The 22,260-nt window shown below is 39.6% G+C and overlaps 1 protein-coding gene across 1 annotated transcript in view; it reads right to left on the reverse strand.

Moving 5' to 3' along the window:
- Window positions 1–20,020, reverse strand: part of ST6GALNAC3 (ST6 N-acetylgalactosaminide alpha-2,6-sialyltransferase 3) — a 233,816-nt gene extending 213,796 nt beyond the window's left edge. The window contains exon 1 of the mRNA XM_054165041.1: window positions 19,800–20,020. Coding sequence (XP_054021016.1) covers window positions 19,800–19,817 — 18 coding nt within the window. The 5' untranslated portion in view covers window positions 19,818–20,020. The remainder of the gene's footprint in view (window positions 1–19,799) is intronic.
- Between the last annotated feature and the right edge of the window lie 2,240 nt (window positions 20,021–22,260).

Below are 22,260 nucleotides of genomic sequence, written 5' to 3' on the forward strand. Positions count from 1 at the left end.
AAAACATATGACAACCACTAGTTAAACAGTTTGGCTGGGAATTTGGACTAAGTTTAGCCTTGAATCAAAAAAGATTAACCATGACAGCATATTAGACAAAGAATGGTTATTTGAACCTTTCCAGATGACAAGTAAGTACCGCTAGCAAGAAGGTCAAAACCATATTGAGGTAAAGAGTTGTGAACATAACATGAGAAAGAATTCATTTTACAGACACCAGTGGCTTGTCCTTTGTTTCCAACAAACATTCTAGAAAAAATTTACTAGTCTTTTAGCAAACAGTTAATTTTAAGCTGTGGTGAATAAGAGACAAATAGAAAACAACAAAAAATAAAACCACAAGGGGAAAAAAAAAACAACCACAAAACAAAAAAAAAGTATGACCATACATTTGTACTACAATCCTCAACAGTGAATGTATTTCTCTAACTGAAATCTGTAAGGCTAGTTTTGGCATATCTAACAGATATTGTCTGTGAACAACATTGTACATTCTACCATTTCAGTAAAAAAGAAAGTCATGAAGTGAAGATAGCACAGTCATTCTATGAACAGTTTAGGTGAATAGAATAGACTAGACTAGACTAGAATTAAGCAAGTTGGAAAATACCTTTGAGATCGAGTCCAACCTATCACTCAACACCATCTAATCAACTAAACCATGGTACTAAATGCCTCATCCAGTCTCTTCTTAAATGCTTACAGTGATGGTGACAACTCCACCTCCCTGGGCAGCCCGTTCACTCTTTCTGTGAAGAATTTCTTCCTATCATCCAGCCTAAACCTCCCCTGGCTTGAGACTGTGTCCTCTTGTCGTGTTGGTGGTTGTCTGGGAGAAGAGACCAACCCCTAGCTGGCTACAACCTCCCTTCAGGAACTCAGTGCCTGGCCTAAAACCCTTGAGAAACAAGGGCAAGTGTGTATTTCAGCAGAAACAGATCCTGTTCATTATACTTAGCTCTATTAAAGGCTTACCTATCAAATATTCCCTCACTTATTCTTAATATTGGGGGAGGGGGAATAAACCAAAACAAACAACCACCAAATAAAAAGTCCAAACAGCAAAAAAAAAGCCATAGGATTTTTATACTAGTAGTAAGCTATAAACTTCATTCCAGATAGTCCTTCTTGTGTAATTACATACAGCTTTCTTGCTGAAAAAGTCAATAACCCTGAATATGAGAATAACCCACTGTGGTGGGTTGAAGTTTCCCCCCAGCATTAACTTTGCCAGACCAACTCAGTTAGAAGCAAATGAAGCTGGGTTTACAAGCAAAATCTACACTCTACAATGGAATGCAATGAATATGTACAAAATATACAGTATTTACAATATTACACAGATATTTACAATTAGCAAACAAGACGAAACCTCCCCTGGTCAAGAGACCAAGGAAGCTGTTCCAATGCCCCACCCCCACCCCACTGTCCTAAGGGAAAAAAGGAGCAGAGAGAAGCAGTGGGTTAGACTTAGCCAAGGCCAGCCAAAGTATGCAGATTATCTCTCCAAAGCAAAGCAAAAACAGCCAAGATCAGAAGAGAAGAGAAAAAGGGAAGAATTGTTATGGTACAGCTCCTCTTATTCCAGATATTTACCTAATGAATTTGTTTAGAATAATGTTTTGTTTTCCTTTTTACATCCAATAGTGATTTATTTATATTCTTCTACTTTTCTGCTCAAAATCTGTAACTAAATTTTAAAGGTATAGCCTACACCCACCACAATCCACCCCTTCTAAACAATTTCATTGGATGCTAATACCATCTATCTAATGTAAAACATTATCTGCAATAATGAGTAAATGAAGTTCATAGTCCATTCTGGCCATCTCAGATGTAGACGATTCAGAAGTCCAAAAACAAGAAACAAGAAAACAGAAAACAGTTTGCTTCTCCACAGACAAGGCAAAGAAAAGGAACAGGAACTCTCAATTGACTCAGGGCTCTCAGGGTTCTTAGGGTTCATGCACCATAGATTCCTCATGGATTCTTCTTTTTGGGCACAATGTTGTATCTGTACAACATTCTGAATTTAACCTCTCTCAGCTAAAGTTAGATTTCTTTGTGGAATGCACTGAATTTCACCATTCTCTTGCATTACCCAGTAAGCGTGATCTCGGATTTGTCTCTCCAGACCAATGGTGTTACATGCAGTTGAATGAGGAACTGGATAAGTTTCCAACCATCCAGTGTTTGCCTCTACCATAGTAATCACATATTACCAGATCAAGAATGAGGTAGAGTGATAGAGTCAATCTGCCAAGCTACACCACACTTGTACTTGGACCATCAGTCACCATACCACAAGGGTTTAATTCGCTTTGCCTGCTTAATAGCAGCGCAAATGTCACAGTCATGGATGACTTGTGTGATAGCATCCATGGAAATATCTATGGAACTGTCACAAGCCCATTGGTATGTTGCATCTCTGCCTTGATGTCCTGATGAATCGTGAGCCCACCGAGCTAAGAACATCTCACCTCGGTGTTTCCAGTCAAGATCAAAATCAGAGTCCATGTCTACTTGAGAAACTCTTGCAGCTAGATCTGCCTGATGGTTGTGTTGTTGTTCTTCAGTAGCTTTGCTCTTAGGAATGTGAGCATCAATGTGTCTCAACTTCACTGGAATTCTCGATGTGATCAGTAATGTCCTGCCACAGGTCAGCTGCCCAAATATGCTTTCCTTTCCTCTGCCACCTATTCTTTTTCCAGTCCTTTAGCCAACCCCACAGAGCATTGGCTACCATCCATGAGTAGGTGTAGAGATAGAGCTTTGGCCATCTCTCACGTTCAGCTACATCAAGAGCTAGCTAGACAGCTTTTACCTCTGCAAATTGACTGCATTCTCCTTCTCCACCTGAGTGTGTTATGTATGAATAAATTAAATTCAGGCTCTAGGACAAAAAAAAAAAATCCTGCCACTTTAAAGTCTGCTGCGAAATGCAATCCTTCAAGCTTTCTTAAGAGTATTGCAAACTGTAATTCCTTTAGAAAGAAGCCTGCACTTAACTGCAGAGCCCTTAACAAAAAGGATCAAGAATACCACCTTGAAGATACCAGTCAGCAATTTATTCATGCCCTAAACCAGTCAGTAAATGGTTCCTCTGCTTCATTACTGAAGAGCCACCATTTCCAGCTCTTCAATCTACCTCTCTACATGTTAAATAGCTAAACTTCTAACATCTTTACCTTCTGGAGGTAACACTATTTCAGCTCAGCAACATTAAAGAGAGAATCTACTTGACCTGCCCACAGGCAAGAATGATTCTCTTAACACAGCTGTTATATATGTTACAATAAACATGCTACATACGGTGTAGTGCAATTAACACTAAGAATAGCAGCAGCAGTGTTGTAGAAATCATAAGATCATGGAATAATTAGGACTGGGGTACTTCTAGACATCACTTTGTCAAACACCCTATATAAAGTAGGCTTAATTTCAAAGTCACAACATATTGCTCAAGGCCATATCTTCTTGAGTTTTGAATCATTCCAAGGTTATTTGTATAATGCACCAATATTATTCTGGTCTTAGTGTAGAAGTTTTTCTCTTTCTATTTAGTTGGAATTTGCTTCGTCACAACTCCTGGCTGCTGACTCTTTCCTCTATGCTCCTCTGAGAAAAGCTTGTCTTCATCTTCTTAGAAGACTGCAAGATGCTGTTCTCTAGGTCTTCACTTTTCCAGTCTAAGCAAATACAGCTCCCTCAAGGCTCTCCTCATAAGATTTTCCTTTTCTAACAACGAGGACATTAGTGGGTGGTTATCTACCTCCCACTATTCTTTGCAATGGAGAAATCACAGACTGAGATTTTTCACTTTTAAATTTAGTTCCTATAGAAAGAAATCACTCATATATCAACTTCCTATACATGCACAGACATACTTGCTATTTGTTCTAGGTGATGAGGATAGGGGACAAACTTGCCTAGCATTTGATCCAACAGACTCTTTCCATCTGCTTTGTCACAGTTCAGTTCTTGGCCTGTAGCAGGAAAAGAACAGCAATGACCCCTGATCTCCACTGGGTGCCTACATTTACTAGGGAAGAAACAAGCTTTGAAAATCCATACAGCGGTTAAAAACTTCTCATTTAAAGGGAGACCTTAATTAAGCCAGGCTGTCATTACAAGAAGTGCCTTCAGGCACCTCACTTCTTCAGCCAGCCCAGGTGCTCTTAAAGTGGCAGCAATTCCCCCATGGTCCTGCTCCCATTGCAAAGGAGCACTACTGCGTGCAGATCTGTTAGCATGTGCACAGCTTGGGAAGAAATCATTTGATGTCACACAACCAGCCCTCCTACAGCTGGCTTTCATGGAACAATGTTTCTTTCAGCAGAACAAGAAACAAACTGGATTCCTTTTTTGTTTCGTTTTTCCTCAACAAACACAGAAAACAAACAAAAAGCCCTAGTGTTACAACAGAAAAAAGATAAGTCAAGCCTTCCTATCACAAGGAAAAAGATCAGAAGCACATGGTGATGCAGCCTGTTGCATTATGCATACATTGCCATCAAAGCCTCATCACTGATATGGATTACCAACAGTCTAAGATACCAATTAACCACAAGAAAATCAGAGAGCAGTCCCTCTCACAGGTCTGCACTAGATCCAAAATTAAAACGGGGTGGGGGGAATGCCTAGATTACCATTCTGTTATTTCTTCCTAATGTTAAACGTCTTCCAGTCTGTACATGGCTAATCACTTTTTGACACTTCTGTGCTGGAGAAGTCTTTCTCACCATCCATATGCAGACAGAGAAAGCCACTGCTTTGGTCTCAGGCTCCACACTAACCCATCAGCAACTGAATCATCGGCAAAATTCAGACAGAGTCTTCTACAGCTGTATTTTCACACCTACTGTAGGTCTGGGAAGGATGTACTCACACCTAGCTGCTTTGGAGTTTGACAGAGCAGTTAAAAAAAAAGATATGTCAAATACCTCAAGGAACTATTTAGAATCATGGTACAGGTGGAAAGAAACAAACAATTCAGAAGCACTAAAGAGTAAACAAAATTTCAGATTTATATTTAAGGTTCTTCTCTTTGCATCAGTTCTGCAGAGAAGTAAAGCATGCGTGCTGTAAAAACTAACTTCATCTTAACTTATTTTCATGCAAACTTCATATTCAGTCCCCTTGGAACAACCTATTTTCTGTTTACTGTAGAAATAAGACTGCTTTAAGCTGCTGCAAAAACAATTGACCTTTAAAATCCATAAGAATATCGCAGTACAAAGATGTGGGCAGGGGAGGGGAGGGGAAACTAACACACATATCACAGAATGAACAAGGTTGGAAAAGACCTCAAAGATCATCAAGTCCAACCTGTCACCCAAGACCTCATGACTACCAAATCATGGCACCATACCTCTGCAAGTAACATTTTTAAATCAATGCAATTTGATTTCAGAACTAATGTCATTTTTCCTATAGTTTTGAACAGAGGGCTTACCATAGCTGATGGTGAAGTTGCCATCATAGAATACCTTCAGGGATAGCCCTGGCTAATTCCCAGTTTGATAATATTCAGACAGCACTTCTGGGATTTCTTTTCCGACTGGCAGAGTTTAACAAATTAGGAAACAGAAGTGACATCCCTTATCAAGACTTAACACAAGTGTCTATTATTAGACACGATCTCAAGACTCAGGTTTCAGAAGACAGTTTGATGTAACTTTATTCTAATAATGGTAATACATATCTGTTTGCAAGCTAGCATTTAAAAGCATGCATTACCTAAATCTGCTTTGAATTAGTCCTTTGCATCTGCCACTGTACTTCAAAGCAGTGACTTCAATTAAGTTTAATTACTTCCTTTCCACAGCTTTGGATACAGACCTTATTATATTTCACAACTTTTTCTCATGGATTGCATGGCAAACAGGTGACCAATAAGAAAGTACATTACATATACAGAACAATACCATACATGTATCACACTAATTAAGTTATTATCAGAGTCTGCGATCATGGTAATGAAATATCAGGAGGAAATTTTTCGTACAAACCTGACTCATTCTCTGAGGTTTTTAATGTCTTTCTTACCCAATTTATAAACAGTTTTAAATGCCTGAAAGGGAACAGACATATTAAAGCACAAAATTCATTTATACTTTTTACTTGAATATATTGAACGTCACCTAGACAACAAGCTGGTTTCCAGTTACACTCCTCTGTATTCTGCTTGTCTAGTTGTTACAGAAGCATGCAAAATAACTTTGTCCTTTCCAGTCATCTGGAATACCATAGCCATGATTCAACATGGATCATGTAATCTCACTTTTTTTCCCCAACTACAAATGCTAGGAAAAATGAGGTAAAGCAGTGGTAGTGGTTTAAGTAGGTAAAGCAATTCTTCTCATTTCATTTGGATGAGGTCTCAAGTATCGACTTGAAAAACAAAGCATAAATCATTTATATAACATTGTTAATGACTATTTTGAACCAAGGCTAAAACAATCCTATGTCCACTAAAGAGAAATACTAGATCAGTGTTATCATATGACTTCTGGGCCAAGTAATGAGATAACCTTTGAAATTTCCTTCCAAAGCAAATAATTGTAGGATTTTATGAAAACAGCACATTTTTTTATTTCCAGTAATATAAATACTGATAAACAATATAACAAGTGCACAGCTCTTCATGAAACTCCTTACTGAGTGAAGAAACATAGGACTAGTCATCATACATCTCAGGCTGCTAGAGACAGATCTTGCAGACAGAATAACATTTTCAAAACATATTTTCAATTGGTACAACAAATAAATGTTCCTTCCTATAAAATATTTTTATTTTTAATCAATTAGACATTGAGGTTTTTATTAGCATTTAAAACTTCAGTTCCACAAATGGCCCCCCAAGCAGACATCTCTCCATTTCATCTAAAATACTGATGAGGTTTCCATTTTCCTCCTCCTTTCTTTCTACAAAGATGTTTATTTCCACAACGGGAATATATTCTCCCATAAATTCCTTTACAGCACTTTCATGCAATACTTCATTAGCCCCTTTACAGTGGCTTAGTGGTACCATTAGAAACCATAGTACCTTGCCTCAAGGGCCAGGAGGACATCCAGCTCTATGACCTTATTCACAAGGGGCTCAATAAGACTTACCTTTGAGAGCAGGATGTGGTCAACAGACAGAAAGAAAAAAGAAAAAAAAAAAAAGAAAAAAGGTAAAAAAAGGAGCAGGTCTGACAAATTAAGTTTTCATTTTAGTGTCACTGATCATGTTTTCCTGCAGATTTTGAAGGTAGCAATCAGCTACAATTCATTTCCACAGGTCTATGACCTGCATGGTATCTGCCTTCTGGGGAATGCACTTGTCGTTGTACAATTGTTCCTCACTGAAATGGCCTGAGGCAGATGTGAAACTGATGACAGAGGGAAGAGGTAAAATAGAAGTCCGCAGCTTTAACAACTCTGAGATTTTACGTTCAGAACAAGTACACCAAAGTCAGCTTCTCCCACTGGAATCTGAATGGCGAGTAGTAATAAGGTCTCATGCAAGACTTCAGTGGGGGAAAAAGCAGTCAATCTTCTGGTTAATTCATAAGTGCCATGAAGTGTGACATTAGTTTTAGCAAATACCGAAAGCTGAAATTTCAGAAACATTAATTTTCCATCCTCCTTCTGAAATATGAGACACACCAAAAAGGAAAGAAAGCTATAAAAGAAAAGCTTAGCAAAATGCCAGCTGAGCTTCACCCCAAATACCTCAAAAGCACAAGCACGTCCAGGAGACAGCAAATGAACTAACACACTACTTTCTAGATGGGTGATCAAATTTTAAATACCAATGGCATTTAGTAAAACAACAGGAAACTAAGTATATTGAGAGGCCAGCAAGATGCATTACCACAGGCAACCCTAATATTCTCTATTTGACAAATATTTAGTATTACTCTTTCAATAAAGTCCAAATACCATGCAGTCACTTTTGTCTCTTGCTCTAGTAGGTTCAAACAATGGAACGAATTTATCTACTCTCATTTTATCACATTATAAATCAAAGTGAAGGGGAGTGGATCTCTGACATACCATTATGGGTAATCATTCTTTCAATTTAAAAAAAGTCAGTTGTAGGACATAAATACACAGTATATATACACTCATATGCTGAATAAGAAATGACATATAAAGAAATAAAGAGCCTAAAAGCACAATTCATGTGGTCATAGTCACTAGCTCTTAAGGCTGTTTGAGTACAATTACTATCTAAAACTATGGCATTAGTGCCATACTGCTTCCTAAATAATTCAGGCTTCCTTACAGTCAAATGAAGAAGTAATGCAAATGGTGGAATGGAATGGAATGGAATGGAATGGAATGGAATGGAATGGAATGGAATGGAATGGAATGGAATGGAATGGAATGGAATGGAATGGACCTTAGAGATCATCGTGTCCAACCCATCATCCATCTAATCAACTAAACCATGCAACCAAGCGCTCCAACCAGTCTCCTCCTAAACACCTCCAGTGATAGCAACTCCACCACCCCCCCAGGCAGCCCATTCCAATGGACAATCACTCTTTCTATGAACAATTTCTTCCTAACATCCAGTCTAAACCTCCCCTGGCACAGCTTGAGACTGTGTCTTCTTGTTCCGGTGCTGGTTGCCTGGGAGAAGAGACCAACCCCCTCCTGGCTACAACCTCCCTTCTGGTAGTTGTAGAGAGCAATAAGATCTCCTCTGAGCCTCCTCTTCTCCAGGCTAAGCAACCCCAGCTCCCTCAGCCTCTCCTCATAGGGCTTGTGCTCCAAACCCTTCACCAACTTTGTTGCCCTTCACTGGACAATGTGCCAGCAACTCAACATCTTTCCTAAACTGAGGGGCCCAGAACTGGACACAGTACTCAAGGTGTTGCCTAACCAGCACAGTGTACAGGGGGAGAATGACCTCCCTGCTCCTGCTGGTCACACTGTTCCTGATACAGGCCAGGATGCCATTGGCCTTTTTGGTTAGATAGTGTTGGGTGATAGGTTGGACTTGATGATCTCGAAGATCTTTTCCAAACTGGTTAATTCTGTTCTATTCTATTTTATTCTAAAATATTTCGTGGTGCCTGCAGGTGAGCACGTGGTGGCATATACAGGCAGGGAGATAGCTATGGGGTATTTTTCAAAGGTAGCAAACCTTCGAAGACAGTATACAATCAACTCAGCTGATCATAGCTAGGAAAAGTCATAGATATATCTACAAGTCCAGGACAAACAATGATCTCTGTCAGGACTAGATGAAGTAGGGAACTCCTTTTTTCTGTTCTTGGAACACTAAAACCATATTCCAGTGCTCAGAAGGCACCCTGTATCAGACTGGACAAGGGGACTCACTGCCTCTCTAGCTCTAGGAAGTAGGGCATACATATTCCAAACCTTCATTTCTGCTACAGAACTTTCCATATAGGCTCTCTTCCCTTTTAAACAGTTGCTATATCCAGGTTAGGCTTTTTGCCTATGCTTTGTCAAGCAGTCTCCTACTGTGGTAGTAGCCTCCCCTTTAAATGATTGCCTTGGAGGCTGCTCTCTTATGCTTGCACCACCTCCTCAGCTGGGCTCAACACAGTCTCTAATTAACTTCCTGAGTATTGCAGTCTTAAAAATAACCCTCTGGAAAGCAAAACAGTTATTCTAATCCAATTCCATTTTCTATTTGTGATACAACAGCCCCACATACAGCTGCGCAACAGAGGGGAAAGTGAACAGCTCTTGGTAGCTTGTCAGAGGTGCCAGTATTTGATGCTGTATCTATGCTTAGGAAAGGCTGAGAGGCATTACTCCCCAGGACAACAAACACACATTAACTATCTGGTTCTTGGATTACACATCTGACTCTGTTCTCATGGTTAATGCAGTGGTTACAGACAAGGAGACCAAGTTTCCATATTTAGTGTTCTCAAGGGGAAACATAGGTAGAAGAGGAAAGCTTCTGTGGCATTTCAATGTCCTCTGTTCTCTGGTTTCATCTGAAGTGACCTGGTGAAACCACTAAGATACACTAATTCATTTAATGAAATATAAGTGGACAAGTGGCAGTGAGCATGAATAAAAAATACGGTATGAATTGTATTTCATATTGAGAGCTGTGAGCTTCACAGACAGGCTGCCAGGTCTCAATAACAGGTACAGAACAGTTCGTGCTGGCTGAGAGAATATGTACACTGAAGGCAAGGATACAGCTCAAGAAGTGTTCCTAAAGATCAGCTTCTTTTATCTTGTTTGGAATATTCAGTGGTTCTTTTCCATTCCCATTTCCCTGCCATAAAACTAATTTCTCTGTTAACATTTTTTCATCCTCTGTAAGGAAACAAAATATAGAAGAGGAATAGCAAGACATGCAGAGGCAGTTATCTGAAATCCTCTTATTGAAACTATGTAAAAAAAAACTACGAAAGAGGGTTTGGGGGCAAAAGTTCCATATCCCAGTTATAAAAGATTAATCTTCAACCATCACATATTCCACAGGTCCCAAGGATCCCCATAGAGGAATGAGTCAGTCTTATTCTACATTCTTTTCTTTAAAATATAATGGCTTTTTTTTTCTTCCCTTCCCCCCCCTCCTCCCCCAATCTGCACATAAGAAACCCTAATAGAAAGCCGTCTTTGGATGACAATTTTTACCCAACTCGCTTGCCACAGACAAATACAAATGCAGGGAAGTTACGACAGGTCAGCCAATGCACGGGACTTTGTATATAACTCATTCACATGGCTGACAGGACTGAGTTAGAAAAGTATAGTAAAACTGTAATGAATTGTAATAATCACATAAGCCTCAGTGTGTACACATGTAAACTGGAATTGAATTCTTTATTCCTCTGCCAAATAGAACTTTATTCTAGAAACTGTATCCTGCAGCAGAAGACAGCACATTAAAGCACAAAAGCCTTCTAGCCTTTATGGATTAATAAAAAAAGAAATCATTTTTTAAAAGTGACTTCCACTCATGAAGAAGGGTCAGATCTTCAACATTTAGAGGAGTACATGCATAAGCACATGATTTCATAATCTTATGTAAAATAATATAATCCTAATTATTCAAAATACACCAAGAGGTGTTCTACTGGCCTCAATTGTTGCATAATAATACCAATATGTATATATTAATGAACTAACAAACACATTGTTATTTCTGAAATGCAACATTAGCCCAGGAAGATAATTATCTTAACATCTGAGTAAACAATAGATTTGGAAGAAACTGATGATTAACAAATGGTGGTAAAATGTACAAGGGAAAAAAAAAGAGTGATATTTGATTTGGGGCTTTTTGTACTTAGAATTCAGGTATTTAGGCATGAGAAGTTCCATGGAAGCAGAAGGAAGAATTATTTCACTGTGAGGGTAAAAGAACTCTGGAACAGGCTGCTCAGGGGGGTTGTGGAGTCTCCCTCTCTGAAGATACTCCAGACTCGCCTGGATGAGTTCCTGTGTGATCTGCTCCAGGTGATCCTGCTCTGGCAGAGGGGTTGGACTGTGTGACCGTTTGAGGCTATGCCTTTAAGGAAGGGACACTCTGGCTAAATGTTTATAAAATATTTTGGTATTCTAAACAAATTTCATTGGTAGGATTGTGGGAAGTAAAGTCTTGGACCCAGAGCAACTGGAACTTTGCTTCAGTTTTCCTTTCTCCGCTCTCGCTTTCAGCTGGACTGCTTCTGGGCTTCTGGCCAAGAGATAAGAACTAACTTCTGTACCAGGCCTTCCTTTGTCTGCCTTGCTAACCACCCTTTCTCTCTTTTTCTACCTCTTTGGGGGAGAAGGGAGGTAGGGGGGTGAAGGGGGCACAGGGGGAAGCCCCCTCTGTTGGGGGTCTGGTTTCTGATTGTGTTTATTTGCTGTATATTTCCGTATATATTGTAAAATACCTGTATTTGTTGTATTACATATAATCTGCTTCCTATATATACACTTGTAAATATAGTCTGCTTTCTCCGACTGAGTCTAGCCGTGGTTTCTTTCTCAGTGGGGGAGGGAAAGCGGAGCCTTTCCTTTCAACCCACCACAGACTGGATGATCTCTCAAGGTCCCTTCCAGCCCATAACATTCTAATTCTGTGAAAACACCAAATCTCATGCAATTGCATCTCATCTTGTTACAAGCATTCTCTTTGCCAATGACTGGGCAAATTTTTGCTCATAGTGAGATTATCTATAGATTTTTGAGGAAAATAATTGTAGAAGACACAGAAGATACCTAAATCTTATACCAAACCAACATGCAAGGAACACGTCATCAGAAGAGACAGGATCTATAAGTAATTCACTCTGCATTTCATTGCCATGAAATAAACATGATTTTTCTGATTACTTCCAGTAGCTCCACACCTGCATCTTTACCTGCCTAGGCTGGCATTCCACTGCCTATTGTTAATGTAAATTGCTGCAAAATGTGCCTTTCAGAAGCAGCAGCTGCTTCGTTTCATTATTAGCAAGCATGGTGCTTCCATGTTAATATTAAAATATCCCACATGCTTAAAAGGACATACAAGAACTGCTTAATAGGACCGCCTTTAGACAACAAAACAGAATACTTCAGAACAACATTGCTTACAAGATTTCATCTCCCAACACCTTCCATTTCAGTTCCTGTCTCATCTTTGTTCTTCTCAATAGTAAAGATGAAAAAGAAAAAAAGAATATCCACCACAGTATTTTATCCAATTTCAAATATATAAGCTAAGAATGATCATGTTTCACAGTTGCATCTGATAAAATAATCAGAAGCAAAGTAACTGTCATTATTTCAATATAAATCACATATGTGAATTTCTACTGATAATGTCATTTCAGTTGGCTCTCTGATTGTTAAAAGATAAATTATATACCTGCAGAGCTCCTGAAAAGCACATGAATGCACCAATACATCTTACTCTACAAAACTTGTAACACTACTCATAATAATGTAAAGACAAAATTTACATAAATATTGCCTGTTCTTGAAGAGAGAGACACATAAAGAATACTTAGTTTGATATTTAACATTTTCTGAGTGATTCACACCTCATCCAGCCCTGTTTTGCTCTGTCCTCAAACTCAGGGACAAAATATTCATCATACTCATGGACTGCCCTTTCAGTTCAGGCATAAGTTCCCATTCTGCAGAAACCAAGTGAACTCACTGGAAAAGTTGTGGTCTCCCTTATTTCAGGAGTACACAGGATACTTACAAGAACCACCACAAAAAATGCAGTAGGTGCAGTTTTCCCTCCAACATGAATAGAGAATTCATCCCACAAGAGTATGCAACTGTTCCCTCAGCTTTAAGAGAAAACAGAGACCAAGGCAAAGTTTTGACTTATTTCTTGGTAATACATTCAACAAGCAGAGCTGGCTTTAACATTGTTTACAGGTCCCTGCAAAGAACTCTTCCTAGCTCCTCCAGAAAGATCTCAAAGGGGTCTTAAATCCTATCAAGAAGTAGTACAACTCTACCTCTTTTTTGTTATGTATGTGCATATGCTGTGAATCAGACCATGGACAGAGAGTAATCAATAGGCAAAAGACAGTATGGATAACAACCACAAAATAAGTTATCAGGTTAATATCTGAAAGTCAGACTAAAAATTTAGGATCAATATTTATTTTTATTCCCCCCCCCCCCCCAAAATAGCTCTTTAGTTTACAGTAAAAGCCACTATAGGGAGGAGACTGGTCCAAAAATTATATTCATTGTATAACCAGCAGGAAGGAACCAACCCTGGATAGATCACCATGTCCAGTACTACACTTTTGAAAGATGCACAGATATTGCTGGAATGAAACACATTAAATAAATGAATAAATAAAACACAGGGTCTGTTTAAATTTGTATTTCAAGCCCCCTCAAATTAATCAGGAATGTTTAGCAACTGTCACAAAAGAACATACGCTTTCCTTTGGGCTCCCATCTCACCAGAAATAAGTAATAGATATGTCCTGTATATCCAAGTATTTAGCAGGTTGCATCAAAGTATAAGAATTTGCTGCTTCCTATATTTTATGTCATACTGTGACACATCAAGTTATCTAGAATTCATTACGTGCCAAAATGAAAATAAATCTTATGCACAAACCTACAGAGAGGCTGAACTTGAAAAGCTTGCTCTACCTTCAATACGCAGACCTCTGCCTATGACAGCACACGCAACAATTGTGTATCCATAGCAGGGCAGGAGTCTAAAACATCTGGATGGCATATGCTTTGTTACTTAAAGATGAACTACAAAACAAAAACCTTCCCCCAGCTGCTGTTTTATCACATAACTACTGAAACGTAAAACTCCACACACAAGACAGCTTCTAATTTCATGCTGGTTTTGCAGTTTTAGTTTTCACACTTCTCATTAATTTAGACAGGAAACTCCAGCTTTTAAACCAACTGAAGTATGCTTATACTGGAGATTGTCTTGGGTTAGCTACATGGGCATTGAATTCCTCCAACCAAAATTAGTCCTCTTATAGGACTAGACTGACTAGACTTCCATCTTCTTCTGCTCAGCAGGAAGCTAATATGTCATCTTTAAAGTATAATTAGTTTAAGATAATTGCAAGCGAGAATGAAAAGTGGTTTTATACTTCTTAGAATTTAATTTTCCTTAAATTTTCAAGAAGCTAACATAATAAAAAGCACATTACAAAATTCCATGTCCTATATGCCATAAAATCTTAAATGGTAATTAAGCACCACTGGACCATGATACAGCAAATCCTAGCCTCTCACATTGCCAGATTCATTAACACAGCTTAATTCACTTAGGAGCAATTTAGAGGTAAACAATTTAGAGCAACAAAACAGAAGTCTTTTAGTTAGAAGCAGAATAACTTTAAGAAATGTATTTAAAATAGAAATATGAAATGTAGAAAGAGCATCAGAATTAACTGTGCAGATTTTCTAGGTTTGTTCGGCAGGGGGAAGGAGGAGAGGATATAGAAATCCGCCGCAGGAAATAGGGATTAAGCAATCCAAGAAGAAACCTGGTTAGTATCTCAGAAAAACTGATTCTTCTCTGCAACTACTTGTTGCATCTGCCTGTTACTTTCCAACTCATTTGTGCATACCTCATAAGGGGCACCCTTATGTATTTACAACTTCTACCCCTACAGATATAACCACATACTTCTGGGAATTACTTTAGTCACAATAGAAATGCTGCAGTCCACAAAAAAGTCAATCATCAGGTTAAGACAGGCTGAGAAGTGAGTTCACATTACAGTGAGCCTGCAGCAAACTTACAGATGGCTAGGAAATGACCCTTCAGATGGGCACCTCCCCTGAGGAAGGAAGGTCATCTTTGTTCCTTTCCCTAGGATCTCTCCATCTTGTGTCATGTCAGAGGAAAGAGCACAGTATGAGAATCGAACAGGATCCAAGCACAATTCTTAGCACAGGAAAACGGATGGATGCCATGCATAAACATTGCTGCAGCAAATTTAACAGTCAGGGCAGTATCTGAATTATCTTGGACATGATTCAAGCAGGATATCAAGGTCATCTCTGTGGAAAGCCCAGCATCCTGCAAATCCCTAGCAGCAAATGGAATTATGGTGAGACACAAAGCCTACCCTGCAAAACAGAGCTGAACTGAAACAAGGAATGTGTTCCAGTGATGTAGAAACTTGGGAAGAAATATCTACAATCTCCGCCATATACACTAAGTTAAAAAAAATAACAATAATAAATAACATGAATAAGTAAATATCCAAAATGACAAGCATTCAAACACCAGGACCAGACCTCTTTAGGCCTTTTGCATCTCCTCTCTGAACAGCTACTTGCTAGAGTAGAAATTTTAATATAAGCAGAACAGCTTTGCTGTTTTAGTCCCAAAAGTGCAGATGGAGCAAATGCCTGCAGATAGTAATGTTATCTGTATTATTGCAGTGTCTGAAGACCCCAATCATATGCAGGCTATTGAACACCCAGGGAAAACGCCAAAGAAAACTCCTGCCAAAACCAGTTCAGTATGCGAATTAAGGGGGAAATGCAACCTGTGGATTTAATTAAATCGGCAGAGATAACCTCAGAGAGGAAACGTACAATGCAATCATAGGTGAACACACAGGAATGATCAACTTCAACATCATCCTGCAGAATACTGTTACAATCATGTACCAAATGGTTTTGTTTGGTTGAAACCTGGGAGTTACATTTTACAAAACAATTATTTCAATCTATGGATTAGACTGTTAAAAAATAAACCAGTGAAGCTATGCATTGTCCACCCGCTTACTTTAACAGCAGCAAAGAACATTGCCTCGTATTATACAAATACTATTTAGATCACAGAATTTCACTGAAGGCTTCAACTCATTTGCAATCTGTTGATAGGAGATCATGTCCAGCCTGTAGACACATAAAATCTCTTTTGTTCTCAGTAAATACACAGAGCACACACAAAAAAGGGAAACGCATTTCTAGATTCCATGCTTAGTCCTCACTGTATGGACCCACTATACATGGTCTTGTATTAAATTCTGCCAGCCTACAGAGTTAAAATTCTACTATGATGACAACAAAGTCCAGCTCCACAATCTTCTTCAAAACCTCCACTTAAAGAGTTTGTGAACAAGGGAAGGCCTAATCCCCTGCAAAGTGCAGGGGAAACTAAACACGTGTGAACTAAGTCGCCTGTTCTATTTGTTCTACAATATCATGGGCCAGTCCTCAGTGGAGGGCATCAATATTTTAGAGAGTATCATTATCATTCATGTTGTATTTATCTTAAGACAACAGGTACGTTGGCACGTACTGCATTTTTCAATTATGCAAAACCCAGCATCTCTTTGCAGTAATTTATTGAGGAATGTTTGTCACAATTTTAAAGGATCAGTGGCTGATATACTGAAAGTTAGGGAGTTCAACATAGCAACTACATAAATAGTAATCACTCTTTTAATCTAGTAATTGGCAAGGTGGCCCATAGCTACCATAGTAACAAGCAACAACTGTTTTCTTCCAAGAAATGCCAACACTTCACTGAGCTACTTTGCCACAATTTTTAAAGACATGGAGGGATGGGGGGGAGGGAGTGGGGTGCATGGAACAAAAAAACCCAACACATTCTGTGTCTTAGAATTTACTTCTTTCTCTGCATTTCCTCAACAGAAGAGAGAAGTACTCAGAAAAGAGTTTTATTGGGTTTAATGAGACTGATTGGGAAAGAAAGTTTCTGGAGTCATGGTTTAGCAACAGCCTCACTAATCTTACCAAAGGAGAGCAAGACAAACACAAGAGACAGCATGCACTCTATGAAGAATCCCCTTCTTAGACATTGCTACCGGGGCAGCACACGGAATATTTCCTGCAGTAACCATAGTAAAAGGAGCTCTTGGTATCTAAAGGTTACACGCTTTTTCTAATGCGCTCTTGACCATTGTGAGTAACTTCAGTTACTCACATTAATAGCTGCTTTAATATTAACAGCCACATTAATTCAGTTATTCACATTAATAGCCACTTCTGTTCTCCACACTTTACAGACATCTCTACCCAATCTCATTTATATTAAACTCTCACACATACAGAGCTCTAGTGTTCCATAAGTCTTCATGAAGGTGAGAGAGACAAGGGAATGAGTGAGGAGGAGGACAGAAACTTGAAGCTCTAGGAAGAGAGGCAAGGTAAGCTACCAACAAGCAGAGCTATAGAGGCACTCAAAGCTGAAGTTTTGGCTTCCCATCCACTGTGCCACCACCTACTCAAAATCTATACCTAGAGCACAGATTTGGTTTTAGGGTTTGGTTGTTTCCACATAGGCTACTGACTGAATAAATGAGAGACTAAAGACAAACTTAAGAGAAAGGAGAAGGGTATAGGCAACAGATTTGTATTTTCAGGAAGAAATTAGCTTGGTGTCACATTGAAACATACACTTTAGTCTGAAATCCTTTGCTGTGGTAAAAACTTGAGGAATACCTGTAGGCAGGTATCTTGATCTAGACACTTAAATTACTCTTATGGGATGTGTGTCTGAGAAAGTTCAGCCGGCCTTGTGTCAAAGCTAATCTTCACATATCTGTTTCACTTTTTATCCTTGCACCTGCCTGTATTAACAAGATTAAGAATTAAGCTGGTAAAAGGCTGTCTGTCAAGGAACACCAATTTATCTATTGATTTAATCATCAGAATTACAACAAAATGGAGCTCCAGGCCTGGGCAAAGGGAAGTGCTATAATTCAAACTCTACAGTTAAGGTCCTGCAGAAGTCACACTTGTAGTAGGCTGTCACTAGACTGTGCCAAGGAAACCACTGGGAGACACTGGATTTTTCTTGTAAAGGAATATTCTTATTTAACTGTTAGGGCCAGAGGGAAGATATTGCATGTGATCTTTCCACATAGTCAAATTCTGTCTTCTGGATCACTTGCAGATCCCACCTTTGACATTCAAAGAGTGTTTGAAAAGGAGTGCACATGCTTATATTTGAGAAGTCAGGCTCCATCAACAGAGCTCATACCCCCTTGCTCCAACCTACAACTTAACTCTCAACTGCATCAGTGATATCTTCATAAAGGAGTTTGTTGCCATCTATCCCCAAGCAGAACTTGCTAGTCCATGGCAGTTCTGCAGTGGAGGCAAATTTTGCCATATTTATTAATATAAGCTGCCACAACCCACATGCCCGTGAAAGAAAATTCAAAAAACACTCGTGTACCACAGACCCATTAGCAGGGAATGAATGAAAGGGGAAAACAGGGCAACAAAGTAAGTTGGCTTGAAAGCTGAACACAAAATAAAGTGCTAAGAATTGTCTTCAAGGAGTCAGAAGAATGTTTATTATTTGGGGACTGTTTTGAAGCGTCAGAATTTATCTGATTTGCTGATATGATGAAGGAAATTGCTATGAGAGACCATCCCAAAGTTTGGGATAATCAACACCTTGTCAGAGGACCAGATGGGAAACAAAGCATTCACAGACCAGTTTTATTTACTGAAGGAACAGAGTGCAAATGTATTCAAAATATACACAGAAAGGATCAAGGCAAATAGCACATGAATCTGAAACAAGCACTTTCAAGCTAGGCACAGGAGAGTGTCTCCCTGCCCGTGACAACACTGCAAGGAAACAAATGCTGTTTGTTCTCAGCTGACTGCACTTCCGCCTCCTCCCCTTTCATTCAATACTTAGTGCTAGTGATGCTCCCTCCATCTCCATGACATGCTGGTTGCAAATACTTTTGTCTCAGTGAGGAAAGCAGGCTGGAGAAAGCATGTGATCACACAGTAAGTTTATGTTTATATTTGCTGGCATGAAGGGGAAAAAAAAAACCCTCTATCGAATAGGTCACTTAATTAGCAAATGCAATTAAATATTAAGTATAATTGTATGGAGCATGTGGATCTTGGGTAAATTCAGCAAGGGAGTGTGTGCTTACGGAGCCACTGGGACAGCTGTACACCTCTGCAACCTTTGCTTTAAATGCTACACAGTCAGAAAAGGAAAATACCCCCCCGTTTTGTCCTTTGTATTGGAAGTCTGTTGCCAGAATGCTGTTGCTCCTGAAGGAATTCGGCTCAGACAAAAGTCAGCTGAGACAAACCAGAGCCCCTCACCACCCCCCTCTTAGTATTTGGTACACAGTTCCCTTCCCGGTAGCTCACAGTTCTGACAATGCAGGGAAAGAGGAAAAGAATGGCAGAGGGAAGCAGAGCACAGTGTACGTTGCAGAATCTCTCCATATTGATTTGCCAAACAAAGACAGTATTCAAAAAAAAGACAACAAAGGTGCAATAGGACCAATACTAAATCCATGCCTCTGAGCAGCAAGGGGCTCTCTAACAATGCATTCAAGCAACAGATAGAGATTTACCTTCAAAATGCAGGCCATGTTCTTTCTCTATCCTTCCTACCACAGAGCAGCAGGATTCTACTTTGTGAGCAGCAGTTCCAGTGTCAGGCAAAAGGCTGGTAGAGCTGCAGAACTGCTAGAGCCTACATTCCTGTATATCCAAATAAGGGTACCACGCATCCAGGATCCGTTAGTCATATTAGTCTTTTTATGCCCCGTTTGTTCCACCCATCAGCTCCTGCCACTGGCTGGGAGCCAGCCCGGTACCTCCCCTCTGTCACATGACCGAGTTTGATTCATGGCTCCAGCATGTATTTCTGTAAGCTCCAGCACGTATTATTTCTGTAAGCTCCAGCATGCTCTCGCACAATGCTACACGTACAAACAGCAATCTGTACTTTGCAGATGTTTTGCAGTAGCTGGAAATCAAGCTGCATGTTTATAATTAGTCCCTGTGCAACTCTCTAAGCAGTCTCAGGAAAGGGTTGCTGCCAGTTGGTCAGAAAAGTAGAAACTCTTTAATTACTCAGGCTCTAAAAAGGCTTATGCTGCTTGTTAGTGTGAAGCGTTGTTTTAGATTCAGCCCTCTTCATTGTACAGCAAGCTTCCCTTTGAAAGCTGCAACTGCTTCCCTGCAAGAGACAGTAATATCAGCAACCAACACAAATATCCCACCAGAAATGCTTGCATTGTGCTGCATCTGCTTGTGTAAAGGGCTGATGTACATCACAGGGAATGGAAAGCGTGGGTTGTGTTGTTGCGTTTTTACTTTGTGCATGTCTGATAAAGGCTCTCTGAACTTTCTTTGGACTTCGCTACACTGCAGCAAGATTAGCTGCAGATTAACACATTTAGCTGTTGAACAAATCTTGTACTTTACATCACCTTATCAAATTCTAATTCTTCTCTTACATTGAATACTACATATAAAAGCTTCACTTCGTATTTGTCACACTCCTACAGTCTCTACCCTTTACACTCCCTTACTACTTCTTGTTAATGCATTTTGGAACCTTTTGCATTTTCTGTACATGGAGCCTTCCCTGTGTTCCTTCTGTGCTATGTTGCTTCAGTTCTGCTGCTTTAATACACACCAAAGCTCCCCCCCTCCCTTAGTAAATTCCTAGTAGTGGATGTCTTTATCCTCCCTGCAGCAGCTCAGGGTACAAGTTCACATGCAGCTAATACACACCAATGTTACGAAACTGCTTACCACGCAGCTGCTTACTACGTGGAATCCAGAAGGGGTTAGCTGCACATTTAATAACCAATGCTGTTCCCTGCCTGGCAAGCTTCTCCTATCCAGGTGCAATCCCTCAAAAGAGTAAGTAAGTTGGAACTAAAGGAATTAGCTGTCCTCATTTTTTGGAGGGGGGCAAACCATCCCCAAGAGCACAACAGAAAGACTGGCAGGCTTTTCTCCAGCTCACACCCCTTGCTGCTTTCTGTACACTTTCAAAGAAGATGACAGTTTGTGTTTGGCCTTTCAAAGGTCAGCCATTTCAATATCTCCAAAGCACTGAGGGATTTCCAGTCAATGATAGTCCCTAAGGAAAGACAGAGATGTGGGTAGGTATCTTGCTTTAAGCAATTCTCTTTAAATATGTCAGACAAAATATGGTGACCTTTAACTTGTATTCTTGTAAATGGGCATTTTATCTTAAAGATATTTCATTGCTTCACCTCAGCAGCAGACTTCCTTCCCTCCTTCCATGACTCATCACAATCATATTCACCTGCATGCTGGGATGGTGGTGCAACACCTTTTTAAGGGCAAAACAAAAGTACTTTCTTAGATTGCCCATCAGGCAGCTACAACCCCTCTAGGTTTTCTTAGAGGAATAGATTTTCTGGGGTACTAAAAGTGCTCCAAGTTCCCATGACTTGTTCACAGTGTATAGACGGTCCCATAGCTCCTGTTGACTGATCCCAGACAACAGGGACCCCTGCAGCAGCAGTAGCTGTCATTTCAGAAAGCGCACTGCGGATGCTTGCAAGTGAGCCCTGTGAAACCCTGTGTTTGTTCTTTGCAAATGTAGGCAAAGTTCGTATTTTTTCTTCTTCCAGAGCTTAATTTAGAGAAAATCTAAACCCATATTTTTCAGCCAAATTAAGGAGGTATCTGAGATTCTACTTTATTTGCTCCCGGGGACAAGAGCTGAAGGTGAGACTCTAGCTGAAATCCCCATAAATAGCAGCAGAAAGCCCAGCCTTAGACTGAGCTAATTTCACCTTGGAGAAACTATGTGAAGATCCAGCCATCAAATGTTAAAAGCAAACATTGTAAACACATCTTTCCCCTGGGCCTCATGAGGTGTTTTACATGAACTTAAAATGGTCTTGAAATCAGCTTTAGGTCAAACACAGCTCACCTAGATTTCAGCTGTGCTTGCAACTTTCAGTCCAAAATTAACACAGTTGTTGATGTTTGGTAGGGATGTCAAAGGCAGCATAACACTGCCTTTCAAGTTTAAATCATTGT

The sequence above is a fragment of the Dryobates pubescens genome, chromosome 11 (genome assembly GCF_014839835.1).
Source record: "Dryobates pubescens isolate bDryPub1 chromosome 11, bDryPub1.pri, whole genome shotgun sequence".
Lineage (NCBI taxonomy): Eukaryota > Metazoa > Chordata > Aves > Piciformes > Picidae > Dryobates > Dryobates pubescens.